Below are 26791 nucleotides of genomic sequence, written 5' to 3' on the forward strand. Positions count from 1 at the left end.
ACTCTGAAAGCACATATAGAAAGTTTAACACCCTATGTAAAGCGTATTCTATTTACGTTATGCAAAGGCAACAATCGCTTCTTTTATAGATTCCTGCCAATTTGGTCCTGGTCAGCTAAAACCAGGATTTTTTTTTTAAACTGAAGAGTAGGTTTAGGAGGAAGGAAGAAAAAAAAATGCTGCCACATACTGAAGATGGAGTCACTAGCTGATGTGATCTGAAGCAGTACTAATCTGCCCACAGAGAAAACAATCAACGACTGCAGAAAGACCAGGAAGGATTGAATTCTTTTCCTATAAACATGTCAGTCTAGCAAAACAAAGCAATGAAGTATTTAAACAGCAGTTATAGCTCTATTTCAAACCTGAAAACAACCTGCCATGCAGACATGCGAACATACAAGAAACTGAACAGCAAGAGCAATTTGTTATACCTCTTTTATGCAACTCTCTCAGAGGAATGTTGTCTCCTCCCCCATCGTATGGCAAATAAGGATCAGAAGACACTTCCATGAATGTAACAAACACAACAAGCGTTTTGTTAGCTCAGAACAACTGAGCCATTTCTTACACAAGAGCAGTCGGCTGGGAAGCTGCCATATTTGATCAGGATTTGGACTGTGCACTGGCTTGTCGCAGCAACTGGGTTCTTCCACAGTCGATGATGTCATCAAAGGGAAATTATTGCAGCCTGGTTGCTAGTGGCTACAATCTAGCAGCACTTAAAGGCGGAACAGCGGACTTAATCTACAGAGCCTGTTATACTTGAAGGTGACTAAGCTTAAAATAAAACAGAATTAATTGGTTTAAAAAAAAAAATAAAAGGCACCCCATTAATACTGAGAGAGACACTGCAACAACACAAAAATTGCTCATCTACTTTTGCCCTTATACTTGCCTCTCTACAATAAAATCCCAATAAAAAATCCTAATGACATTAAAGAAAGAAATGCTTAAAGTTCATTTAAATGTTAAGGACAACATGTATAGCGACAAACTTCATTCTAGTTAATAAAATCTGTCTGTCATTCAGCAGGTTGTTCCCCAACATGGATTGTAATGATGGCTTAATGACAAATCAAAAGTACCTGAGGACATTTTCAGACTCCCCCAAAATGAGAATGGGTTAGATAGGAATGTTCCTGCCTTAAGCAGAGGGCTGGATTAGATGACCTTATGACAGCAAAACTAAAGTGGGGCAACTAGGCACCAGCCATAATCATTGACTTTTGGGGGAGGAGGGGGGAGTTGGAGCTAAACAAACAGCAGCTGCTGTGGCAGATACACAATCATACCAGCAGCACAGCAGCAGCTGGAAGTCACCTCTACCTCCATGCATTGCAGCTGCCCTGCCATGTATGCCTCTGCTTTGTAAGGTCCCTTCCAGCCTTACTTTTCTATGATTCAGATACACTCTAGGTTCACTCGTTCAGCTGGAAGTAGCCTCCAGCCAACTCTATAGTTTAATACATAAAACTTGAGATAAAACAAACAACTTTCCTTCGATGCCTTCTTTCATCCTCATTCCACATGATAGTCAAGGCAAAGGTATTTACTCAATCATATTAAAAAAATTATTTGGAAGGGGCCTCTGGCCCTGCTGGTGTTGGCCCCACAGCATCCAGCCCCCACTGGTACAGCCCAAGGGGTGTGCAGCCCTCAGCCACTAAGAAGTTACACAAAGCCATAAAGGAGAAAGGAACCCGATACAGCTTCTCTCTCCAACTAGAGGCCCCTGGAAGGGCAAAAGTTAGACTAGTATTAGTGCGAGGGTATAACTATAACCTATGTGGGGCTGGAACTGGGCTGGAGCTAGGCCTATGTGAAAACAGGACAAAGGGACCAGACTCACCTGGAAGGTTGTGGCAAGAATTAACAGCAGGAAAAAAGCCAGAGATGTGAAGGAAAAGCTCAGGCAGCACAGTCCAAAATCACTTTAATAAATACAGAAGAGTGGGTCCCACTAATTTTTGCACCCATATGTATGTACTGAAGTTCCGAAACAAAAAGACAGACTAAAAGCAAAATAATCTTTTTTTAAAAAAATTCCATTTTTTTAACCAACATCATAATTTTCTGGGGCTCGACTCATAATTTCTATCATTCAGGGGCTAACAATACCACAATTTTGTTTTAATAAGGAAAACACATGCATACCGCTCTATCCTTTCTTTGTTTTTCAAAGGATCATCCTCCCTATAAAAATACATTATATAATAAACACCTAAATAACTATAATATTTGTAAGAACAAAAGAGATGCCTAACTACGTGAAAAAACAGGTCCATCTAGCCAACCGCTGTTTGTCTCACAGTGGCACAGAATGGATGCTAAGGGAAAGTATATTATCCAAATTTATCTGTCTTCTGACCCTCTTCCCTTAATGGTTCTAGCATTTGGAGACCTAGGAAGTCCTAATTTGGTGGTTGCAACCCTTCTACTGTATGCCCATCCATTGATGAATCTATATTGCATGAATCTGTCTAATTCTCTTTTGAACCTATTGAAATTGTCAGTCTCCACAATATCCGGTCCCAATGAATTTAACAACTACATCCTGTGTGGAAAAAAACAAACTTTTGTAAGTTTCAAACCCACTTGCTAATGATGTCTTTTTATGTCCCATAGTCTAGTATTACATGAAGTGGTAAAGAGTAATTACTATTTGATTTTTCCATAGGATTCATTATTTCAGATCAGCAGTGCTTAACCTTTTGGCCCTGTGGGCCATATGAATGGGGTGGAGCCAATCCTCAGGCCAGATCGTCCTGTGCCAGAATCAGACCCTGGGACCTGGTATTACCCCCTTTCTGTCACCATACACCAGGATTGGTCCCCAGGAGCCTGACACCATCCCTTCACTGCACTGGGATTGGGTTCCAGAGGCCCAGCACTGCCCCCTCCCACTCCCATGTGCCAGGTTTGGTGTCCGAGGGCCTGTCACTGGTTCCTTCCTCCACGACTAGTCTCAGAGCACTAAGATTGGGTCCCAGAAAGCTGATGCCACCCCCTCCCACACACACACACACACACACACTGGGTTTGGGATATGTGGCCTCGCACTGCCTCCGCGACCCTGTGTGCTGGGATCAGGTGCCAGATCCAGCATGCAGGGTCCAGGGCTCCTCATCAGTCTAGAAATTTGGCAGTGGAGAAGCAATGCTAGATGACACAGGGCTTGATGATACAATACATGGCTGTGGATCAGATCTGGCTCAGTCATGTTTTCTCTATGCTGAAAAGGCCTAATCCAGTGGTTCCCAGCATTCTGACCCCACAAGCCAACGAGCAGTGTGGGGTTAGTCCATGGTTGTGATCTAGCATGCTGAACTGACCCCATACACCTGGGCATGACCATGCACTTGTGCAATCTAGCATACAAGGGCACATTATCTAGCCCCCGGGGCTCCCTACAAGTCAACAATTTTGGCATCAGGGGAGCAGCAATAAACACTGCCACCACTCCTTCTGCCAAATTTCTAGACACTTAGTGAGCTCAATGGGCTAAATCTGGCCAGCAGGCCAGGAGTTTAGCACCCCTGTTTTAGCCTATTCAGCCTTTCCTCATAGAAAAGCTTCTGTATGCTCCTAATCATTACGACTGTGTGAAGCTTCGGTAGCTGATTTGATTTAGAGGAGATTTGGCCTGATTCAGCGGCCGAATCTTTAAATCCGAATCAAATCAGGAGACCCAGTAAAAGGTCCAAATCAAGTCGGAAGCCTTCGAATTGATTTGGAAAAGATTCAGCACCGATTCAGAGATTCAGCCATAGACTAAACAGGCAGCAGTCCTCGACCACATTGGACACAGTTGCCTCCAACTGGTAAGTCTGTTGTGGTGGGCAGATCAATGCCCCCACAGTGAGGGAGGGATTGGGGCGCAGGACTCAGAGAGGGGGGCTCCCACCAGTATGTGCTGCAGTGCACCAGCAGGCCAGGAGAACATTGGAGCAAGCATGTGCCCTGGATCTATGCAGGGCAGGCTCAGCCGGGCTGCGCTCCATGAGGCTAGCCCCAGCTGCCTGCCACCAGGCTGCATGCCGTGGGGCAGATGGAGCCAGGACTGCACTCCAGGCGGCAGGCCCCAGCTGCAGCCTGGAGCGCAGCCCTGGCTCCAGCCGCCCCTCAAAGTGCAGTGGAGCAGGGGCTATGGGGAGGTTGCAGCCACTCTAAAATTACATATAGTCCCTGCCTGCAGCCCTCCCTGATCTGGGTCCACGTGCCCATCCTCATGCCCTGCTGCTGCTTGCCCAGCCAGGGCACGACAGGGCAAAGCTGCAGCTTGTCCTGGAGATGTAGAGAGGCTGGGGTGGCTTCCGCTGTTGTGCACCACTTGTCTGAAACAGCACAGCAGCACCATCCCACACCTCCCTGCCCCAGCTGGGTGAACGGCAGGAGGGTATGGCCCCCCCTCCCAGTGCCTTCCACTTCGAGCAAGCCATGCCTGCATTGTGCCCCCCCACCTGGTTGGGCAAGTGGCAGCAGGGCATAGCCCCCACTCCCAGCACTGTCGTGCCCGCATCCTGCAGCCCCCTACCACAGCAGGACAAGTGGCGGCAGGGCAGAGCCTCTGCCCCCAGTGCCTTTTGCTGCCTGCCCAGAGCGCAGCTGATTCAAGTGGAAGCTGGGTACTCACGTTCCAATCTAGAAAGGCTCAGCACTCTGAATTTGGGAGTTGGACACATTCAGCAAATTTCAGGGTTACGCTGTTAAAGAAGGAAGACTGATCTATAATTTGACAAAACATTCATAAGACGCTATTAAGCGGCAGGCATAATGAATTACCTTAACAGTGACAGTACCTACACAGGACACATTGATATCGTATGTATCATTACTAATGAATTCACTTCCATATCTGAAGGAATGTTAAATGGTGGGCACGCATCAGTTTTACTGCTGGTCTTGTCCTAAAGAGGTTGTGGAACTAGAAGTGATATTACTGTAGGAAAATAACGGTTTTGACTGGAATGTTTGACTATTGAGACAGCAGAACTTTGTTACCAGCTCTTACACGAAGTAAGGGTTGGTTTCTCAACTTGTTCACTGTACTGTAGCATAAAATCTTTTCTGGAAGTATAGGACACAGACTGAATCCAATAAATAAAAAATACCAGCGAGGGTAAAACAGAAGGTCTACAACCTACAATGGATGACATTTTACACTTAGCACATTAAATTCTAAAAGTCTATCCTATACTAAAGGTTAACAGCTCTTCCTAGGTAGCTACTTATAGCCTGGCTGCCAAATACAGTCCTTTTTTTTGTATTGCCTTAAAAAGCAGTATGCTCATTTTCCCTTCTCAATTACCAGTGATTTGTGCACTCCCATTGTTCATAATCATTCTGTATGTTCCCTTCCCTGCCCTCCAACACAATGGAAGGGTTTTTTTTAAGGAGCAAGATGTAACGCATGCCACTGTGACTTAAAATATGGCAGGGACATTACCCTTTCCCAAAAGAGCATATTAAATTGGAGGTTTTTAAGTTTCTTTTTTTTCTGCTTGGTCTGAAGATTATTATAAACAGCAATCTGCCTTTCTCTGTAAAATAATTTTACCTCTTCTTAAAGAGTATCTTTTTCCTATCATTTCACATCTTGAGGATAAATGCAGTTAGGAAGCTATGTTGCCTACCTCCTAGATTTCAGGAACTCTGAAATCAGTGTGCAATATTAAGACTTACACAGGGTACAAATGTAACCTTAATAAGACCAGACAATAACCAATTTTAGCATTCTCTTCCTTTCAAGACACTTGTAAAAGCCTTATATTTAAACATAGTGATTTGGACATTTAGTGCTTTTAAGAAAAATGTCTTAAACACCTCGCATATGGCCAACAGACTCGCATGTTCTCAAAGAAATTTCATCAAGATTACACACTATAACCTTAATCCTGAAAATCTCACATACCTGAAAAACTTTGCACGTATGAATAGTCCCATTGTTCCCAGTGGGTGTGAAATGTTATTCAGATACACGTGCAGAGATGATGGTGTTGTCAGGATTGCGAGGCAAGAATTCTTGTGGTGACATCTTTTATTGGACCAACTGCATTCAGATACATATATCTTTTCAGGACAGGGCCCTTAAATCCAACATTTTGGAAATCTTTATGAATATGGCACACCATTAACATGTATTGAGTATAGAGAAAATGACAGTCAAGATCTGAAAAGAAGCAGTATCTAGGAACAGGTCGGGGGCAAGGGAATGAATATAAGAAATATCAGGGGAGATGGTGATCGCTCCGTGCTGTAGTGAGAGACCAGAGAAAGAGGAAGGGAAGCATCACATTGTCTGCAGAGCATAGAAGATGGCAGAGGTTCCTTAACTACAGAAGCATTGCCTATTTAAATATGAGTTTTAAACCAGAGATTCACGTTTTTAAACATGAAGAATACAACAAATCCTCTCCCAAATTATTTCACTTTGTAGGAGCAAAGAATGATTTTTGAGGATTTGTGGCTCCATTAATTACTTAGAGTTAAAATCATTTTAAAGTTTGGAACAAAAAATGGTCTTTCTGAAGGTGGCAATGATCTCAAGCACAGAATGACAGACCCTACAAGCTTCTGTATTGGTTACATTTGAAGAAAAATTATTATTGATCATTTCCCTATTATTCTTCAAAATTGAGGTTTCCACTGAAGAACTTGACCTGAAAAAACAGCTGTTTTGCATGCAGGGATTTGAGCAGTGTAACGTTAAGTAGAGGAAGGTGCTTCCCTGTAGCTCTAAAGTGCAAATGTTGCCAAGTGGGTGCGATTTACGGAAACCCTCATTCTAATCATTTCCTACAGCAGGTGCATCAAACTCTGGGCCTGAAGGTTGGATTTTGCCCACTGAACCATTTCATCCAGCCCTCTCTAAAACTCCCAGAGAGGCTAGGAATTTGAGGGTGGGGCCTCCCACCAAATTCCTGGAACCCTAGTAACAGTGGAGGGATGAAGACGCAAGCAATGGCTACATTAATCCCTGTGCTGCCAGGTCAAGATCCAGCCTGGGAGGCTCCCTTGTGTCCAGATCTAGCCTGTGAGATGCCTTGCAGTCCATATCCAGCCTGGGGTTGCAGGTGAGTTTTTTTCATCCCTGGACAACAATAAGCAGTTCCTTGCTCAGCGTCAGAGTTTTGTGGATCTTATGTTGAGGCACGTATTTCTCCCCCTATATTATGTATCAAGTGCAGGCATGTCACTCAAGGCCCTGGATTCCATCCTATGGACAAGACCTTGAAAAGTCAGGTACTGCAACATACACGGTACATCTACATATGCTATTAAGGCAATGCAATACACTCTGGAGCTCTTTTGAGCCACAGTTAACAGTTCCCAGGCACAGCGTCTACATGTGTGCCTGAGACAGCAGTAAATTAAGCTCAGGCAGAGCAGACCTGGCCTGGCAAGGGACAGGGTAGTCAACCCCAGGCTCTGGGTGGTGGCAAAGAGCAGCAGAGGGACTACATGGAGCACAAGGATACTAAAGTGCAGGCTAGGTGGTAGGCATCCCCAACACTTTAGCACCCTCAGGACCTGGCCAGCCTGTCACCATCTACACATTGGGGACAGCACTATCTTATAGCACAGCTAATTAATTTACTGCACATGGAACTGGCGATGCTTTACTGCAGAGCAAATTAGTTTATGCCACAAGCCAAATCTGGCTCCCAGAGCCATTCCATCACTGACCAGTGGGCCAGTGAGTTCAGGGGTGTGGCTAGCAGTGCACAGAATCCACGGTCCAGTGGACGTGGTGAATGGTGGCAGGGGTTTAAGCGAAGGTTGCAACAATGGTCTTAAAATGGAAAATGATAGGTAACCATAACAACAGTGCTTGTAGCCCTGCTATAATAAACACAATAGTCCTGAAAACACAATTTAAGTGATCAACATGTGTTTTACATTCCTTAATGTCATGCTGTGAAAAATAGCAGGTTAAGGTGTTACACGATTCGAAGTTATAGCCTGGGTTATTCATTATTATACAAACTACAAAACCCAAGATGTCAGCTTTTCTTGTGTGATCAGCTTTAGTCACACTAATAAATCTTTGATAATAGTATGCTATATTTTTTGTGTTGATTAACACCAATCAATTAATGTGAGTAGCACTGCTCACAGCTGAGAATTATATATTGGATCAAACCTAATCAGAATGCCCTGACCCAGGTGGCACTCAGTAGGTGGTTTTCTTTGCTGCCTTTACAGTTCATATATATTACATTACATTACATATAATTTATAGCAGTAACATAATACATTGTCCCTCTCATTCACTTGTCAACTGTCAAAGAGTCAAATCCCAACTAAACAGTGGATTAAGGCACAGTATGGTGTTTACCTATTATTTATAATTAATATTCAGACATAACAGCATTGTTTAATCTTCCATGGATTACCTTTGGCCATAAGGAAGAAGTGAGCAACTCTGCTGCCTGTTAGAACATTGAGTGCTGGGCGGGGGAGAAGATAGGGATAAATGAGACAATAAGGAAACAGGAGATGCAAAGCAGAACAGAGAGGGAAGAATAAAAAGGCAAGGAAGAAAAAAGAGAAGACAACATCCAGTGGGTCTTTAAGGATTGATTTTACAACTTCTACAGCACAATTCAGACCTCAGAACTCTTGGTTTCAACTGGAAGAGGCTTGCTACCGTCCATTTTCTCTTCACTGTTCCTGTTGTGAGTTGTCCATTTTTTTTGGATTAGAGATCAAGCTTTATGATGAAGAAATAAAATCCCTTACATTAAGTGATTCCTTGCACCTGTTGGATACATCTTTTTTTTTTTTTTTAACAAATAATAATAATAATAATGATAAAAAAAAAAAAATCAAACCAGGTCACCTTTTAATTCCTATTAAAACCTCTTACTTTTGCAGTTCTAGCTAGGTAGAAGGGTTTACAAAAATAAATTAGATCTACTATCTCTGGGCGCATTAATTCACTTTTCCTAAAGTGCATTAAATTTAGTACCTTCAGTGTGAGGTACTAAATAAATGCGCATTAGGCTGCCCTAAAACACAGCCTAATGTGTTTAAAACCGAAAATGCACGTTTTTAAAATAATGCTTATGTACAGTAGCCTATTTTACTGTGCATTAGCGTAATTGCACGCTTTTAACATAATGCTTACATGTGCAGTAAAATAGGCTACTACACCTTAAAGCGCACATGTAGATACGGCCTCTATGTGCAACAGTGAGTGTATTTTCTTCCCTCACTAACTGGTTCTCAGTTACTAGCACCTTTCTCCTGTTTCTTGCCTTCAGCTTCTGATGAGGAATGGAAAAGTACTGAAAGGAGTGTATACGTGTCGGGACAGGGTGGGAGATGTTGGTGAAGGCCGAGCAGGAACAACAGAGCGGCCTTCAGGATAAGCTTATCAGGAGACAGCTTGGTTCAGCAAGACACCAGGATGAGTCGCTGTCAGACTGCCAAGAATATGTTATGGGGCTCTATGTGACTTATCAGTATATAAAGAAGTCTGCGCTTTGCTTTTGTTGAGAATTAGCTGCCCCTTGCTTTTTCTCTCGTGTCCATGCAAAATAAAGTGCTTCTGATAGCCAAACAGTAATCCTGTCTGAATTTCCTCATCATCTTGGGCCCAAGAGGTGTCCTCACACAGACAGCCCTGAATAGGACCCTTGTCTTGGCTCTTCAACTTCGTCGCTCCAAGAAGTCTATCCTTGACTCTGTTCTTTGGCTCTGCGGCCTCAACACTCCAGACCCTTATCTACCATCTGTCTGTTTGGCTCTGGAAAAATCCCTGGCCAGGGTGAGTACTTGCTTGTTTCGGTGTCAGTAAGTCCTAGGTGTGACAATGGGTAGCAGAACCTTCAAGGTCCCGCTGTGGGATCATGCCCAGTTTATGTATCTGAAATATGGGCCCCAGTCAATGCAGTACTTAATTAAATGGAACCAGTATACCAACGGTGACCCCAAATTGCGCTGGCCCCTAGATGGGTTGTAGGATCATCATGTCCTCAAACATCTCCGAGAAAATTTGGAAAGCAAGCACCCTGTTCAAATGGAAGCCTTGTACCTATGGAAAGATGAGTCCGAAAAGCACCATAAGCGCTCCTTTGTGGCTTCCTATAAGGATAATGAAGAAAAATTTAAGAAGCAGATCAGTCACCTTCAGAATCAGGTTAAAGATCTCCAGCGTCAAGGGCCGACTCCGTCTGCCCCTTGTTCACCGTATCCAGCTAGGCTTTATCCCGCTTTGCCTCCGCCACCAGATGACCCACCTCAAGACGATTTGCTGGATCATTGGGTCCCGCTTCCGCCACCGCCCACCAGTCCCATGGCCTTAGGCGCTGCTGCGTCCACCACGCTGGCTTTCCCGGCAACTCCACCAACACTTACCCCTGGGGTCCTTCGTCTCCCATTACCACCATCACTTTTGATTCTCCCACGGGGGACCAGTTCGAAATTGACATCCCCTTGGACCCTCAAGACAGGTGGACCATACATTCAGCTTCCCTAGACCAGCAGAATACCCCGGTCAAATTGACTTTCTGGAACCGAAATAACACTATCACCGAGGTAGACTGTCAGAGGACTCTTGTAAGGAAGACTCGCTGGGGCGGAAAGCTTGTCGGGGCACAGTATCCCCTTCGAGAATACCCTGTGCCGGGGGGTAACCCATGGTGGTCCATGTCCCCTTCTCACCATCACAAATCATCTCTTGGTCAACTACCTTCCCTAAACTCCGTGATGACCCTACCGGCTTTGTTCAAAAACTCCAAACCCTCTTTAAGGTTTATAAGCCGACCCACAGCGATATTCAGATGCTCCCCAGTGGTCTTCTTCCCAGAGACCAGAAAGACACCCTCCTTAAAGCAGCCAACTGGCCTCCTCAAGACCCCAGCAAAGACCATCTGCTGAACCTCTATAAACAGGTCCTTGAGGCTGTCCCCAGGGTCTCCCCACAAAAAACAGACTGGTCCAAAATTTCCATCTGCAAGCAAAAGCCAGAAGAACATCCTGCTGACTACTATTCTCGCCTCGTCCAAGCCTTTAAGGCACATTCTGGCAGTAAGGACCCAGAAACTAGCCTCCCTGCCATGATTATTCAGACCTTTGTTTTAGGGCTGTTACCTAGGATCTCCAAGTCCCTGCAAAACACCGTGATCGGGTGAGAAACTAAACCCCTCACTGAAGTTTTGGCTGCTGCCATTCACTTCTATACTAAAGCCCAACAGCAAAAATCAAAGGCTCAGGACAAACTGATGGGTTTGCAAATCAGAGATCTCCAGGGTGGCGCCAGATCATGGCGCCCTGCGGGACCATTTCGGTTGGCCCAACCACCCAGTCCCTCTGACATTCGCAATGATGTCTGCCACTACTGTAAGAAAAAAGGCCACTGGAAGAATGAGTGCCCGAATAAACCTCGGGGGCCCCCACTCTCAGCTAGTGCCCCTCCATTTCAGCCAGGCGCCCACCAAGCTCCACCGCTCGGACCAGCTCCTCGCCAGTCCCTCGAAGTTGAAAATCAGCATTAGGACAGCCAAGAAGACCCGGAGATTCTAGCCTCTTTACTTTCTACTTTTTTAGATGCTACGATACCTGTTACTGTGGGAGGACAAACTGTTTCCTTTCTTGTCAACACTGGTGCTTCTTTGTCTATGCTTAGCTCTGGTTTTGTTTCTAAGATTCCCATTTCTGGTAAAGTAATCACTGCTGTAGGTATTGGGGATCAGCCCATTGACCACCCTGTTACACAGCCACTTTCGTTTACCTAGGGTCCCCTTACTGAGCAACATGCCTTTTTGCTGAGTCCTTGTGCCTCTGTAAATCTGTTGGGGGCGAGGGCTCCTCTGCAAATTGCGGGCAACAATTCACTGTTCTCCAGATGGGGTCTTCCTCACATTACCCCAGACCCAAATTCCGGCCTTGATGATGACACTAATGGAACAGGAACCCAAGCCCAATTCTTCCTCGTTGCAACAGGAACTATTGGCTCACCTTCCTGAGTCCTTTTGGTCTCACTCCACAACCAATGTGGGACTTCTCAAGGGTGCTATCCTAGTTTCTATCAAGGTTAAACCAGGAGTGTCTCCCCCATCAATCCTGCAATACCCGCTATCAGTTGCTGCCTTTAGTGGCATTGCTCCTGTAATACAAGGTCTCCTAGAACAGGGTGTCCTTGTACCTACCTATTCGTGTTGTAATACCCCGATCCTTCCAGTCTGAAAGAAGGAGAAGTGCACACCTGAGGGGTTCCCTATTTATCGTTTTGTCCAAGATTTGTGTGCTATTAACAATTTTACGATTCCCTTGACAGCTGTGGTACCCAACCCTGCCACTGTACTTTCTCAAATACCTGCTTCTGCTCTTTATTTTTCTGTGGTAGATCTCTGTAATGCCTTTTTTTCTATACCAGTTCACCTTGACTCTCAATATTTATTTGCTTTTACATACCAGGGCTGGCAATACACCTTCACCCGTCCGCCTCAAGGTTTTCGTGACTCGCCCACCATATATAGCCAGCTTCTCAAGTCTGACCTTGATACAGTCCAGTTGCCTCATGATTCTGTGCTAGTCCAATACATAGATGATTTGCTCCTTTGTTCTGATACCCTCCCTCATTGCCAAGTTGACTGTCACCCTTTTAAAACAACTTGCAGCGCGAGGCCACAAAGCCTCCCGCTCTAAGCTCCAATTCTGTCAGACTTCTGTTACCTATCTGGGGTACACTATTCTCACGGTACCCATCACCTGTCTCCTGATAGTCTTTCTGCTGTTCTTTCCCTCCCACACCTGCTGACTAAACACCAACTCCGTGGTTTTCTAGGTGCTGCCAACTACTGCCGACAGTGGATTCCTAATTATTCTGGATTTTCCAGACCTCTCACCCTTCTCACCTGTGACTCTTCCCCTGACCTGCTACCCTGGGAAGATGTCCATGAATCTGCCTTCTGTCAGCTCAAACAAGCCCTTTCTTCTTCTCCCGCTCTCAGTCTGCCTGACTATTCTAAGCCTTTCACCCTGTTCTGCCATGAACACCAGGGCACTGCCTCTGGTGTCTTGACTCAGCCTTTCAGACCCTCCTCGCACCGTACTATTGCTTACTATAGTGCCTCCCTTGACCCAGTCACTTCCGGGTTTCCTCCTGGTCTTTGTGCCGTTGCTGCTACCGCTCTGCAGGTTTCTAAAACTGACCACCTTGTCCTTGGGCACCCCCTTACTGTTGCTGTCCCGCATGCTGTCCTCACCCTCCTCCAATGCGGCAGGACTCAGCACCTGTCCCCTGGCCATCTAACTCACTATGAGGTGGTTCTCTTGGCTGTGGACCACGTGATCCTTGTCCGCTGTGATCCCCTCAATCCTGCCTCTCTTCTTCCTTCACCCTCAGACGGCCAACTCCATGACTGCACTCAGCTTGTGGACTTTGTTTCTCTTCCCTATCCTGATCTTTCTAATACCCCTCTGACTAACCCTGACCTCATTTTCTACGTTGATGGCTCCTGTTTTCAAGATAATCACGGCATTCTCCAAGCCGGCTATGCTGTCTGTTCCGATCATACTACTATTGAATCCACTCCTCTTTCTGTTACTAGTGCTCAAACTGCTGAACTCATCGCTCTCACTTGTGCCTGTCACCTTGCCACTGAACAATCTGCTAATATCTATACAGACTCTCGCTATGCCTTTGGTGCTAGCCATTCCTTTGGACAGATCTGGGAGCAGCGAGGTTTTCTTACTTCTGCTGGGACTCCCATCTCTCACCATCACCTTATTACTGCTCACCTGGATGTTAGTCTCCTTCCCTCCACTCTTGCTGTTCTATGGTGCAAAGCACACGCTGCTATTGATGATCCTGTATCTCTGGGAAATGATAGGGCGGACGCCGCGGCCAAAACCGCCACCCTTTCAGAACTCTCGGCTCCGGTCCTTCAGGCTGCTCTCTACCTTTCTTCCCCCATCTCCCTAGATGCCAAAAAGGATGCCTGGATCTCCGTGGGCTGCTCTCTCCACTCCAACTCCTTGTGGCGGCACCCGTCTGGTCACCTTGTAGCTCCCAGGGCCCTGCTGTCCCTCTTGGTTCAAATGGCCCACTTAGTGGCCCATTCAGCCAAAGGGGAGATGGTAGCCGAAGTTGATCGCCATTGGTATGCCTCCGGTTTTTCCGCTGTGGCTGCCCATTTTTGTCGTCAGTGTCCGCTGTGTCAGCGACACCATCCTGGCTGACCACCCCACCAGCCACATGCATTCCACAGACTTTTAGGTCTTTACCCCTTTTCCCATCTCCAGATGGACTTCATCAATTTGCCCAGGTCAGGACCCTGGAAGTATGAGTTGGTCTTTGTTTGCCTTTTCAGCGGTTGGCCTGAGGCATACCCTTGCCGACAAGCTGATGCCCTCACAGTGGCCAAAAAGCTTCTTTTTGACCTGCTGCCCCGCTTCAGCCTACCCCTTTCCCTGGACTTGGACCGTGGCTCCCATTTTGTTGGCCAGGTGGTCCAACACATTTGCAAGGCCCTTTCCATCTGATACCAGCTCCACCCCCCAAATCATCCTCTGAGTGGGGGTAAAGTGGAATGGAAAAACTTTGATACTAAGCTCCATTTGGCGAAGACTTGTGAAAAAACCGGTCTAAAGTGGCCTGAGGCCCTCCCATTGGTACTTTTCCAAGTCTGAAATTCTGTTCAGAGGTCCTCAGGTCTGACCCCTTTTGAGACTGTTATGGGTCAACCCATGAGGGGACTTGCTGCACCTCCCCCCAACACCTGACCCATCTCCATGATTCTTTATTAACCTACTGCCAAGGGCTCACCAAGGCCAAGGTTATCTCGTTGCAGGTTAAAACCACAGCGCAACATCAGTCTTTAGGTGGTGGCTCGGTTGTCAATCTGGTCCAACCGGGAGATTGGGTCCTGATTAAGGTCCACCAGAGGAAGGACTGCCTGCAGCCTCGGTGGAAGAGGCCTTTCCAGGTCCTGCTAACCACCCCAACTGCTGTGAAAGTTGCCGTGGTTTCTCCTTGGGTCCATACCTCCCACTGCAAGAAGGTAACTGTCCCGACAGAGTGGAAGGCTTCTCTCACCAGAGATACCTCCATGAAGATCCAGAGGGTTCCTTGTGAGTGAAGAACAGACAACGAAATCTTGAAAAATAGCCTGCACAGCTTGCTAAGTTTTACTTGAGGCTATGTGTTGAATTGCCTTTAGTAATTTAGTATGAATCACACTAACCCCTTGGGAAGTCGCAGATAATTACGTAGATTTAGAAACTCCCCAGGGTGTAATGTTGTTCTGTATTCTTGTGGTCAGTATTTTACTGGCAGTAGTGTGTTGGAGGCCAACATTTTAGTCAAGGGTAGCCCCTCAAAGTTCCAAGGGATAGCAGCATTTGGGATACCACTCAAGTAGGCCCTGAGATGTTACCTTTCCTTTTGCTCTGCTTCATGCCAGGAGTTTTAGTCAGGGCATGGGAGGAGAACAGTATTATGTACCTGGGGCAGAGCATTGTTAGTGCAGGCGACCTTACAAACTGCTGGGTGTGCATACATAGGCCTACATACCCAGCCAGAGGAATCCCAATGCTCGGGGTACCGATTCCCCTTGAGGATTGGGGAAACAGTGCCAATACTATCTTTGTCAGATTTTCCTCCCACTCTAATAGAACGCAGCAGTCAATCCCTGAATGGTGGAAAAAGACTTGAGACAGCTGGAGACCGTTCTCTAGACTTGAGGCAGCCCTCTGTTATAGGTGCAATGAGAGTGGTAGGACAGGTGAAGCTGGTTACTCAGTGGGGCACTACCCCAAATGCTGGGTAACCTTTGATTATTGCTCCCATAATACATCTGGGATCCTGCTGGGAAATACGTCCTTTCAGTGTACCAACGGGTCTCTTACTATCCATAGAACCCTGGAGGATACCCATAGTCTGGTAATGAACGGGTCCGAATTTTATGTGTTGTTAGATTCTACTTCCTGTAACCAATCAATATCTCAATACAAGTTGGTGGAGAGCCAATATGACCCTACCTATACCTTACAGGTCAATCGGAAGTGCCGAATTGGGAACACAACCTGTAAGGACCTCAGCACAATAGCTGCTCCAGGCTTGTTCTGGCTATGTGGGAATGATGCCCACAAGAGTTTGCCATGGCATTGGGTCGGCACCTGTACCCTGGGGAGAATTGTCACAGTTTGATTTACACCCAAGCCTCTCTCGGCATGAGGTGTCTAATCTCCCACCTGGTTTGCCCAGACATAGGCGAGCTGTTGAAAACCCGCTGGTTCGCCGACCCACCAGACTCCATCAATTTAGCAGGACATTTCTCCCTTGGTTGGGGGTAGCTGAATTAGAAAGAACCATTGTAAACATTTTGGGAGTTATGGAGGAATTTTTTAATGCTAGCGCCGATGCTTTAGGAGCTCTTAATGATGAAACCACCCAGATAGGGCAGGTGGCTACTGAAAAACATACAGCTTTGGATTATCTCCTAGCCACTCAAGAAGGGGTATGTTCAGCTGTGAACCATACTTGCTGTGCCTGGATTGATCAGCACCAATGAGTGGAAAAAGACCTCTGCACCATAAGAAGGCAGTTGCAGGTGATCCATGCGGTTGCAGAGAAGAAACACTTCTATTGGTGGGGGTGACTACCAGATGTAGGGGGATGGTTGAAATCCCTGCTAAAATGGTGTATTCTGAGTTTATTTTGCATTTTTGCCATTTTCATTATTATCCAAATGTTTCTGTGTTGCTTATGCTATTGTTTATCAAAAACTGCCCAGAGTGTTTCTAGGCTCTCTAAAACCAAGCTGCAGAAGATGGTGCTCAGGGAGGTTGCCTATGAGTGCGAATGACAAGAACATGTCAAAGGCTTTATGAATATAGAGGTGTAAGCACAAACACTTACAAGGGGGGAATGATGAGGAATACAAAAGTACTGAAAGGAGTGTATACATGTCAGGACAGGGCAGGAGATGTTGGTGAAGGCCAAGCGGGAACAACACAGCAGCCTTCAGGATAAGCTTATCAGGAGACAGCTTGAGAAAATGCGCCTGGTTCAGCAAGACACCAGGATGAGTCGCTGTCAGACTGCCAAGAATATGTTGCAGGGCGGGTTGATCTGTATGCAACTTATCAGTATGTAAAGAAGTCTGTGCTTTGCTTTTGTTGAGAATTAGCTGCCCCTTGCTTTTTCTCCTGTGGCCATGCAAAATAAAGTGCTTCTGATAGCCAAAGAGTAATCCTATCTGAATTTCCTCATCACTTCTTCAATAACCTTCCCTTTACAATGGGTCTACATGATCATTAAAGCACAGCAGTTACTGCGCAGTTCCTTAATGAATACCAACTAAATGTGCAGTAACTACAGTTACTGTGCAGCAGTGCCAGTGCAGTTTTTTGTGACATTTACTGTGTAGTAGTGTATTAATATGGTACTAGCATGGTACTGCCTAGCATGGTACTGCACAGTGTCATTAGGCTACTGTGCATCAAGTGTCACATGTAGATGTGCCCACTGTGTATGTTCCCTTTGGTGCCACTTCTTAGATCTAACAGATTCCCTATTAACAAATTCATATGCATGGATCAGACAACCTGTTTTTAGACTTCGTGTTTATGGTGGGTTTTTCCTCTCACGGGTCCTTAGTAGGACTGAAGCATGTCTCTAACCATTTTGTTCCTTCTTCCCATTTTATTTCCATGTGATTTTAAAATGTAAGCTCACTGGTTTTTCCAGAGTTTTGGTCTGTATGTTTTTATACTCAGAGCTCTGGGAGCATGCAGAACCCATACCAAAGAAAATTATTGAACCATGAAAATCAGCAAGCAAGAGTTAAAAAAAGGCAAAAAAAATTCCAAAGCATACTTCCTAATCTGACAAGTGAAGTTAGGGTGTGTTTGCAGATAATTCACACTACGCTAGTGACTGTTCTGGAACAGTTTTAGCAATTTAAGACCTCAGTATAATACTTTAACTGAAAAGTTAAGGGATGTGGTGTTTCGTGACTATGTATCATGGAGTGTATGGATTAAGATGTGTCGATCAAAATTCTGATGTAATAAAAATATTTGCAAATTTCACTTTACTATGCTGTGCTACCAACTCAGAGGAGAGGTGCATGTTCTGAATGACTGACAGTGTGTGCCTTTCAACCTGTTGGGAAAAACTGGAAAATTGAGATGATAGTCTTGGGAAAGTGAAAGACTTAATTGACTTAAGTACTTTCAAATGAATAACACTGCCAGTTGAGGGAATGAAGAGGGTGGATATATATATATATAAAACGCAATCCCACAGCTCAGCTTTTATTACTCAAACTTCAGTTAACTACTTTGTACCATAGCAAACTCAGGGTTTTGAAACCCAGTATGCCAAAAATTCACAGAGTTCCTTATAGCTCTATTTATCTTAAGATGTAGATATCCTGCCCCACCTACTCAGGTGGGTAACCAAAGCTGAATAGTATTGTTTCACAATCCTCTTGCAACATGCAAAATTACTAGCTAAATCCAGTTAAATAAGTTATCTTTCCTATCACTTTAATATCCATGTTGAGTCACATCAATCAAGAAAGGTTTTCATACAAATATTCAATATCTGTATTTCATGTAAGTAAAGATATGCCACATGCCTAGTCTCTACAAAAACAGAGGTAATGTACAAGGGGAGGAGAAGACCTTGTTTAGTAAATACTCCATTTTCCAAAAAGACTGAGAGGAAAATGGCAGATTTAGCTTTAAAAAAATCCTGTAATCAAACAAGCCATCAATCAGCACATACTGTATTGCCGTATTTAACTGAACCCAAGGTGACTCTGATTCAAGATGTACCTTCAGTACTTAGATGCTATATATGAAGGACTTATACATTTCTCATTTCATGTATAGAATCCAACTATAGGAGAGTCATCTTAAATTCATCCTTCCCACAGCTTCCAACAGCTTGACCCCTGCCACCTTTCCCCCACACACTTGCCCCCTTTACTACCTGCTTCCACCATGCCTGTACCCTCTGGCACCTGTCTTTTCCCCAGATCCCTGCCTCCCACCTGGCCACTCCTACTACCACTCCCTGTTAGCTCTGCACAGACAGCCTCTGCTCCCTGGCTACTCCACCCTGTTGCTGCTTACCCTCTGGCTCTGATTCTGGCACAGCTTTGGCTCCACAGGGTTGGAGCTAGGCTGGAGCTGTGGGAGGATAAACACTGGGGGAAAGAGGGCCATAGGGTACAGGCTGCAGGATGGGAGATGCAGGCAGGTTGCTGCAGGGAGACAGGCAGCAGCTGCAACTCCAACCTTGACTCTGGATCAAAAGCCAGAGCTGCAGCTGCAGCCACAACTGCTTGCTCCTTCCTCTGCTGCCTTGTACTCAAATTAATGGCAAGGGGCTTTTCTCCCCAGAAGTAGGAGGAAAGCCTCCTCTTGGATTCAAGTAAATACAGTATTCATGGCATCTGCCTGGAACCTAAATGCAAAAATCACAGCCAACGTTAGTGCACAAAATTTGCTTTCTTGCTTCAACATTCAGCAGGAGCACTTTGAAGGAATGTGTGCTGACTATCAATTATTTAAAACTGATGTATATACTTTAACACTGCAGTTCATATTTTTGTGGCTTGTACCCTGGCTATGTCACCAAACAAACTGAAAAGAAAGTCTCCAAGTCCACCCCATTTCATTAAGTTCCCTTTTGAAAAAGCAGATTCCAAAATGTTTCAGGTATGAGAGATGTGCACTGCTATCCAGTTACAACAGCATAAACTGAGTGCTTCTTAATCATAGAAATATCAGACTTTATTTCTTCCTTTGAGCAAATGGTCTGAAGCTGCAATTAAATCTTATGTTTAGCTAAATGTAAAGGTTAGCCACAGTTCAAAATATTTTAAGGCAGGTGCATTAAACTGTTCAAACTCAAATTTTATTATCTGTGGTAAACTGTTATCTACCTTAAACCAGAGTTCACACACGCTACGATCATAACTGACACTTATTTCTTACAAGAAGCTCAGGACTCAGAAGGTCAGAAGCCCAGGTTTTTTCAGATTTCAGATCATCTTTAAAAAAAGCTTTTGGCACTGTTAAACTCTCATGCATGCTTTTAAAGGGAAGAGAGCTCAAAGCTTCCATTTTTTCCTTTAAAAATAATTGGCTAAATCACTAAACCTTTCTATCCATTTTTTCTTTCTTATTTTCTCCCAAATACTGCTATGATTCCTCATAAAACTATCCCTTGATATGTCAAGCTGTCAGTCACTCACTCATTCTTTAGAAAGAGGTAAATTGCCAATATTATTCCAATGCTAAGAAGCTCATAGAATAAACACGTGTTATTTCTTTACAACAGAATTTCTAGGATTCTTTAGCAAAATTGTATTTATTGTGTTTTGTATGTCTAAATTACAAAAAACTGTAAGGCAGAAACACAAATTATTACAAAGTAATATGGAACTGAGAATTGTTTAGCTCTGGTTACACTTCAGCTGAAGCCTTTCTAGACTGGCAGAATTTATACCCAAAGTACCCAGTTCACAACAGAGTACATACATTCTTGTATTTATTTAGAAGGAAGAGGAAAAGAGAGCCCTAAGAAACATGTTGCTCTCCTCCTTTCATTTATGTGCTCTAATCATTCACAGTAGACTCCAAATTATTTTAGAGCTATAAACTTTGTTGGGTCCAATGCAAAATCTAACTTTGTTTTAATATAAAAGGACATCTAGGTTCCATTGCAGAAAATAACTTCTGCAAATTGAATAAGCAGAAAATTCTTGCTTATTCAGTTTGCACGTGATCAGATTTTCTTTGTTAAGTAAAAGCATCTGAGATTGCAGAATTACTTTATATCATTTAGGAAGAGAATTATGACTTTTTTTAAAAAAAAAGCACACAGTAAACTAAGGAATCTATGTTACTATCACCCCCTAGAAGCATTTCATTTAGATCTTAAATTTTGTGTCTTCGTTTAACTTTTGTTAGATAAAGGAAATCAATTAGCCTGTTTTGGGCAACAACCACCAGGGAAATTATTTGTAAACCATTTTACTACAAATAAAAGAAATAAAGCTATCTGGTTTCAGCTGGCATCTTGTGCATACTGTAACTGCATAGTCTATCTAAGAAGCTATCCCTTGACTAAAGCACATTCAAGAATCCTCTGTTTCTTCTCAACTAAGTACAAACCATGTTGGCTAATAACTTGCTCCATGAAGTGAGAACTTCCCTCAGTTTAGAGTCAGCTCATGAGAGTGAAGCATTTTTTCAAACATGCATTATACTCTTAAAAGACCTTGCTGGTCACGTTACACATGGGGGGTGGGGGCGGGGAAGAGTTCTGTTTAATTAGAGTGGCTTCAAGCATCTGACAAGCTTTAAGTGCCCTGTCACCATTTTGAAGCACAGGGACACTAATACACGAGACATGGAAGGCTGCTGGAGCAAGGTAATTACCATGCTCCAGCAGACTCAATTAATAAAGTCTTCTCTGACACACTGTAATTTTTTTATATATATATATAAAAATATATATTTCTGAGCTATTATTTTCCCTTTAAGAACTAAACAAGATATCTTTCTGAATGCTTTGAAATGTTGGAGCAGGCAATGTAATATTTCTTAATAGTAAATGATTTGAAGAGTCCTAACAATAAACACAACACAGAGCAAGTGCATTTATGAAAAAATAAAGCAATCGTAATACGATCAGCATAAGGCTGGTTTCTGCAAAATCTATAGAAAAAGTGTGCATTTATAAATATTTTTATCCCTAACAATTCAGATACCTCTGACACTCCAGTCTATCACCTTGTAACAAGTCATCTTTCTTCTGAGAAAAGATTAGTTCAAACAGGAAAAAAAGAAATAAATGGATTATTAGAAAAAAATAAACTTATACAGGCAGCACAGACAAAAGTTTTTATCAAACTTGACACGCAGTGGCATTCCAAAGCAGGACTGTGATGGATGGCATCCAAAGTTTCCCCATGTGTAGTAACCTAATCATTTAACATGTTGTAACAGTTATTTTATCTGAGGGAATTTGCCAAGATCTACTAGTAGTTTCCACCTGTTTGCTAATCAGAGTCCCTACACACTCAGTGATTCATACTTTAATTTGAGAACACAGACTTGTTAGGTAATAGCTTTTATTGCACTAACTATAGTGTTGGGAAAGATACTACATTCTCCCAACTAAACAGTTGGTTCAATAAAAGATATTATCAAACACCTTCCTTCTGGCATACTCCCTAGCCCATCATGGCTCCCCACAACACTACAGTACTGTCACAGTTTAGTGACAGCTAGTGGTTCTTCCTAATAACACTGCTGTCTTACAGTATGTCACTGAAGTCAATGAGATTTGTGTGAAGAAACAGCTGCAGCATCTGGCTATGGGGGTGGAAAAAAAAACACACAAGAGAGTTAAGAACAAGTAAAATGCCATCATATCTGGCCAGCTTTTTATCTTTCAAGTATCACTGTAACAACTGAGCACTAGTGCAGATGTTTTCTGTGGTCAGTAACTGAAACAATGAATAGTAAAACGATCTAAACACAGCCTTTTTTCTAGTGTTGGTTACTGAGATACAGAATGGTTGCCATGAAGATTTGCAGGGACCAATTCAATCTCCAAAACCAACATTAAACAACATGATTTACAAAAAAGTACACTTCTAAATATAATTATTACCTAAATATTAAGAAAAAAACTCCATTCTATATCTGAACCTAGACTTTCTGAAGGCCAAACCCAACTTGAACTCGCTTAAGCCCCTATAGCACAAAATGCAACTCTTAGTGGGAGGTGAGCAGGACGGCAATATCTACATCCAGTCTTACCTAACAATGACACCTTCAAACATGCTGTGCAGCTCTGCAGATGCTATTGTCCCTAACGGAAGCAGTGTAACCAAGTCTGCCTGGTGCTGAAAGCAAGCTGTTAGATCTGCTGAGAGTCAGGGTCAGTTACCCCCAAACTCAGCACTGGAAGGACTTAGCTACACCCTGGCTTAGACAGTAGACTCACCGTGCATGAAACCAAACACTCAGGTTCCTAAGTACTGATGCTGAGCATGGTAAGTCTGCTGCCTAGCTATGGCCTTAGCACTCTGCCTCAATGGTATGCCTTTAGGATTCAGCAAAAATCCCTTATAAGCAAATGATTTCATTTACCTCTCCTAGGCCCCAATTTATTAAATACTTCAGAATCAAATCAGCCTTCAATGGCACTTTTCATATGACTACATTTATATTTACAAGTTCTGCTATATCAGGGCCCTAGTGACTGAAGGCTCACTGAAGTCAACAAGAGTATGTCCACTGACTTTTTGCCGCTCTTTAGAACCAGCCCCTGAATAGAGAATGTACATTACAAAATGCATAGAATGTAGACGGTGAAGTGCAGAAAAACAAGTACAAAAATGTAAGCGAATTAAATACTTCAGGTAAATTTTAAGTATGGTTTTAAAAAATATTTACAAAAATAGAAAGATTGGCTATGATTTAAACAAATCTTTAATTTTAAATTTTCTTAATGGCATGCCTCAATAGATAGTTTCTTTCTGAGCTGTCATTCTTTAACCTTACAGTCATAAATTATGAAATTATCTAATTTTGTATAGTAGACTCATTTTGCAGGTCTGGATACAATAAACACTAAAATATTATTACAATTGAAGGGAAGGAAAGAAAACCCAATTAAAATATCAGGAAAACAGCATTAGCTAAGCAAAAAAAATGGAGGGCAAAATATATTAAGAACAAAAAACAAACCATAATAATGAAATCATGAAATCTCAGTAGGAAGGCACTTGGTTGGTTTTGGCCCTGTCAACAACATTAGCATGAAGACAAACTAAAGCTCACAAATGAAAGAGAGAAGGAATACACACACGCACATGTATTTAGTTTCACAGAATGTTTTCTGTATGTACCTAACAAAATTAATAGACAAGATTCTACAACTTCAAATCAAAATTCTCCCAAACTATTTACAATGATAACTATAAGGTCTCTACACTTTACAAATTAGGTGTCTTTCTGACAGCTTACAGAAAATACTTTGTTTTACTTACGAGAAGTGTAAATACCCTGGGAAACTATACATTCTAACCATTCTAACAATTATTAAGGTAATATTCTTTTTGTATTGAGTGCCCAGGTTTTCTGCAGACAAGGTATAAATAGGCCATTGATAAAACAACTCACTTCCAGGAAGGAAATATCTTATGAATTAAGGTTCACGTGCCAGCAGATCCATTCCAAACAATTCATACCTATTTTAAAGCACTGAATGAAATTATAGTCATTTGCTTTTTAATCTAATCTGTTCTTCAAACCTAATTTTACTATCCATAACAAGCACAGGATAGAGCATTATTACTTGCTAGCACATCACTTCTCTTTGCTTAACTTAGAGTTTTAATACAAAAATCAGCAATATATAGCTTTGGATATCCAGCAAAGATAGGTAGATGCTAGATGACACAGGTGCTACATGACACAGGGAACTAACTAGGACAGCGGTACTCAACCTCTGGTTTGTGGGCCAGATCTGGTCCCCAGCACTCTGTTATCCAGCCCACCGGGCTTCCCACAGATCCTGTGAGGAACCCCATGGGCTGTGGCCCTGTGTACTAAGTCAGCACAGCACAGCAGAGGGCCCAATCCCAGTCAGACCAGGGCAGTGCAGGGCTGCAGAACCCAATCCTGCCTGGGCAGGGCATGCACAGGGCCCTAAAACCTGATCCTGACCAGAAACAGCCAGCACAGGACTCCAGGATCCAATTCTAGCCAAGTGTGCCAAGCCTACTTCATACCACAGCTGCTGAGGACTGAGTAGGACCCCTGAAATTGCTTCTCTCCTCAGTTCTCCAGAGCAGGGGTTAGCAAACTTTTGCCATCACAGATCACTGCTTATAAGCCATCCCTCACTGCAGGCTGCGTCCCCACACCTTCCTGACAATCAACACATGCTGAGAAGGGAATAAAGAATTGGTGACAGATGACAGAACAAGGAGCAATGGTCTGAAGTTGCAGCAAGAGAGGTTTAGGTTGGATATTAGGAAAAACTCTCTCACTAGAAGCATGGTGAAGCACTGGAATAGGTAATCTAGAGAAGTGGTGGAATCTCCATCCTTGGAGGTTTTTAAGGCCTGGCTCAACAAAGTCCTGGCTGAAATGATCTAGTTGGGGATGCTCCTGCTTTGAGCAGGGAGTGAGACTAGATGATCTCTTCTAACATTCATTTTCTATGATTCTATGAATAGCTAGAAAAAGGCAAGTGCAATGACCCTGGGGAAGTTGCCTCTGCTGCTTTGGCCGGAGCATGCCGCCAACTTCATGAGCTGCTGAAGACCAGATCCAATCTCTTCACAGGCCAGATCAGGCCCACAGGTGGTAGATTGCCAACCCATGCACTAGAGAACTGTCTTGTGCTTTCAGTGCTCTTCCTGCTCATGTCCAGGAAGTGCAGAGGACTAGGAGGAAATAACTCGGTGGAATGTGTGCGTAGGTATAGGATGCAATAGGGCCAAGGTGTCAAACTCATTCAGCCCCAAATGGGACCCACAGACCAGCCCCACACGCCAGATCTAGCATGTCTCCTGGAGCACCCTAAGTGGATGCTGGATAAAATGGCTGATCCAGGGTCGTGCTTCACATATCAACAATTCTGGGATGCACCACAGCATCTGGAATGGAGCTGACATGTGCTGGAGCACGCATGGTTCCCAATGGACCAAAGCAAGGACTGCATGCAGCCATTTGGCATGACCTGCATACTGCTTGTGTGTCAACTCTATGACCTGCAGGCAGCACCAGGGCTGGATAATAGGGCTCTGTGGGCTGGAACTGGCCCCTGGGCTATATCTTTGATACCCTTGCAACAGGGCAACAGGTGTAGGAGGGAGGAGGGGAAAAGGATGGAGTCAAATAAGAGCAGAGCCAGGTGAGAGGAGTTAAAGAGTAGAGGACAGAGACAGAAAGTGGCAGGAAGAGATATAAAGCTAGTCTGTAGCCAACTCCACTTCAGATTCTGGAACTGAACTTGCTAAATTTCAGCAATCCTCTGCTGTCAGCAAAAAGCTGGTAAAGCATCTGGCTGATCATCTTTCTATATCTGGCCCAATTACATAGTTATAGTATACTGATATTACCAGTTATTCCATTAATTAGAGTGGTAGAATCTCTACTGTGGATCTAAAAATTCTAGCCCTGCTACTGACTCACCCTGCATAAGTCATCATTAATCCACATTAGAGCAGCTCTACTTTTTCAACTTTCTTTTCTTAAAAACTTGGACATTGCATATAAAAAAAAATAAAAAGTTGTAAAATCAAGCACTGACAAGTTAGAAAATCCTAGACCTATGGCCGTCTATACAAACTTTATCTTGGACCCATAGTGTGAATGCATTGGGTCATTCCTTAAATAAATGATCACACATGAGGGCTTTTTTAAAAGAATATCTGCTTCATAAAATGTATTGGATGGATTATGCTTAGGGAATAATTTGAAGTTTTGTAGTGAAGGGAGACTGCTTTATATAGAGAATGAGATAGGCTGCCAGTAGAAAGAGAAAAGATGATCTCACGGTTTAAAGCAGCTGAACATAATCCTGGAGAACTAGATTTTACCCTCGTCTCTGCCATACTTTCACAATGATGTGAAACAGGGGAGATAAATTCATTAATGGGTTTGAAACACGCCGACACTGCTAAGTGCCATAAAAAAGCCTATGAGGAAATCAATAATTCTGCATCCAATATGGCATTCAGGTTATGTGGAGTCATGCACTGAATGAAGATGGTAAAATTAAATATTAAAT

At 43.6% G+C, this 26791-nt stretch overlaps 1 protein-coding gene across 8 annotated transcripts in view; it reads right to left on the reverse strand.

Annotated features, from left to right (window-relative positions):
• CLCN3 (Cl-/H+ antiporter 3) overlaps window positions 1-26791 on the reverse strand; it is a 144055-nt gene that overhangs the window by 56876 nt on the left and 60388 nt on the right. For 2 of the 8 annotated variants that reach the window (XM_090036213.1, XM_090036211.1), the window contains exon 1: window positions 435-633. The exons of the other annotated variants lie outside the window; for them this stretch is intronic. In XM_090036213.1, the coding sequence (XP_089892339.1) occupies window positions 435-513 (79 nt within the window). In that variant the 5' untranslated portion in view covers window positions 514-633. Of the gene's footprint in view, window positions 1-434; window positions 634-26791 lie in introns of those variants that run through there. 8 annotated transcript variants of the gene reach the window in all.

The sequence above is a fragment of the Crocodylus siamensis genome, chromosome 2 (assembly GCF_052110815.1).
Source record: "Crocodylus siamensis isolate JL-2025a chromosome 2, ASM5211081v1, whole genome shotgun sequence".
In the NCBI taxonomy this organism is placed as follows: Eukaryota; Metazoa; Chordata; order Crocodylia; family Crocodylidae; genus Crocodylus; species Crocodylus siamensis.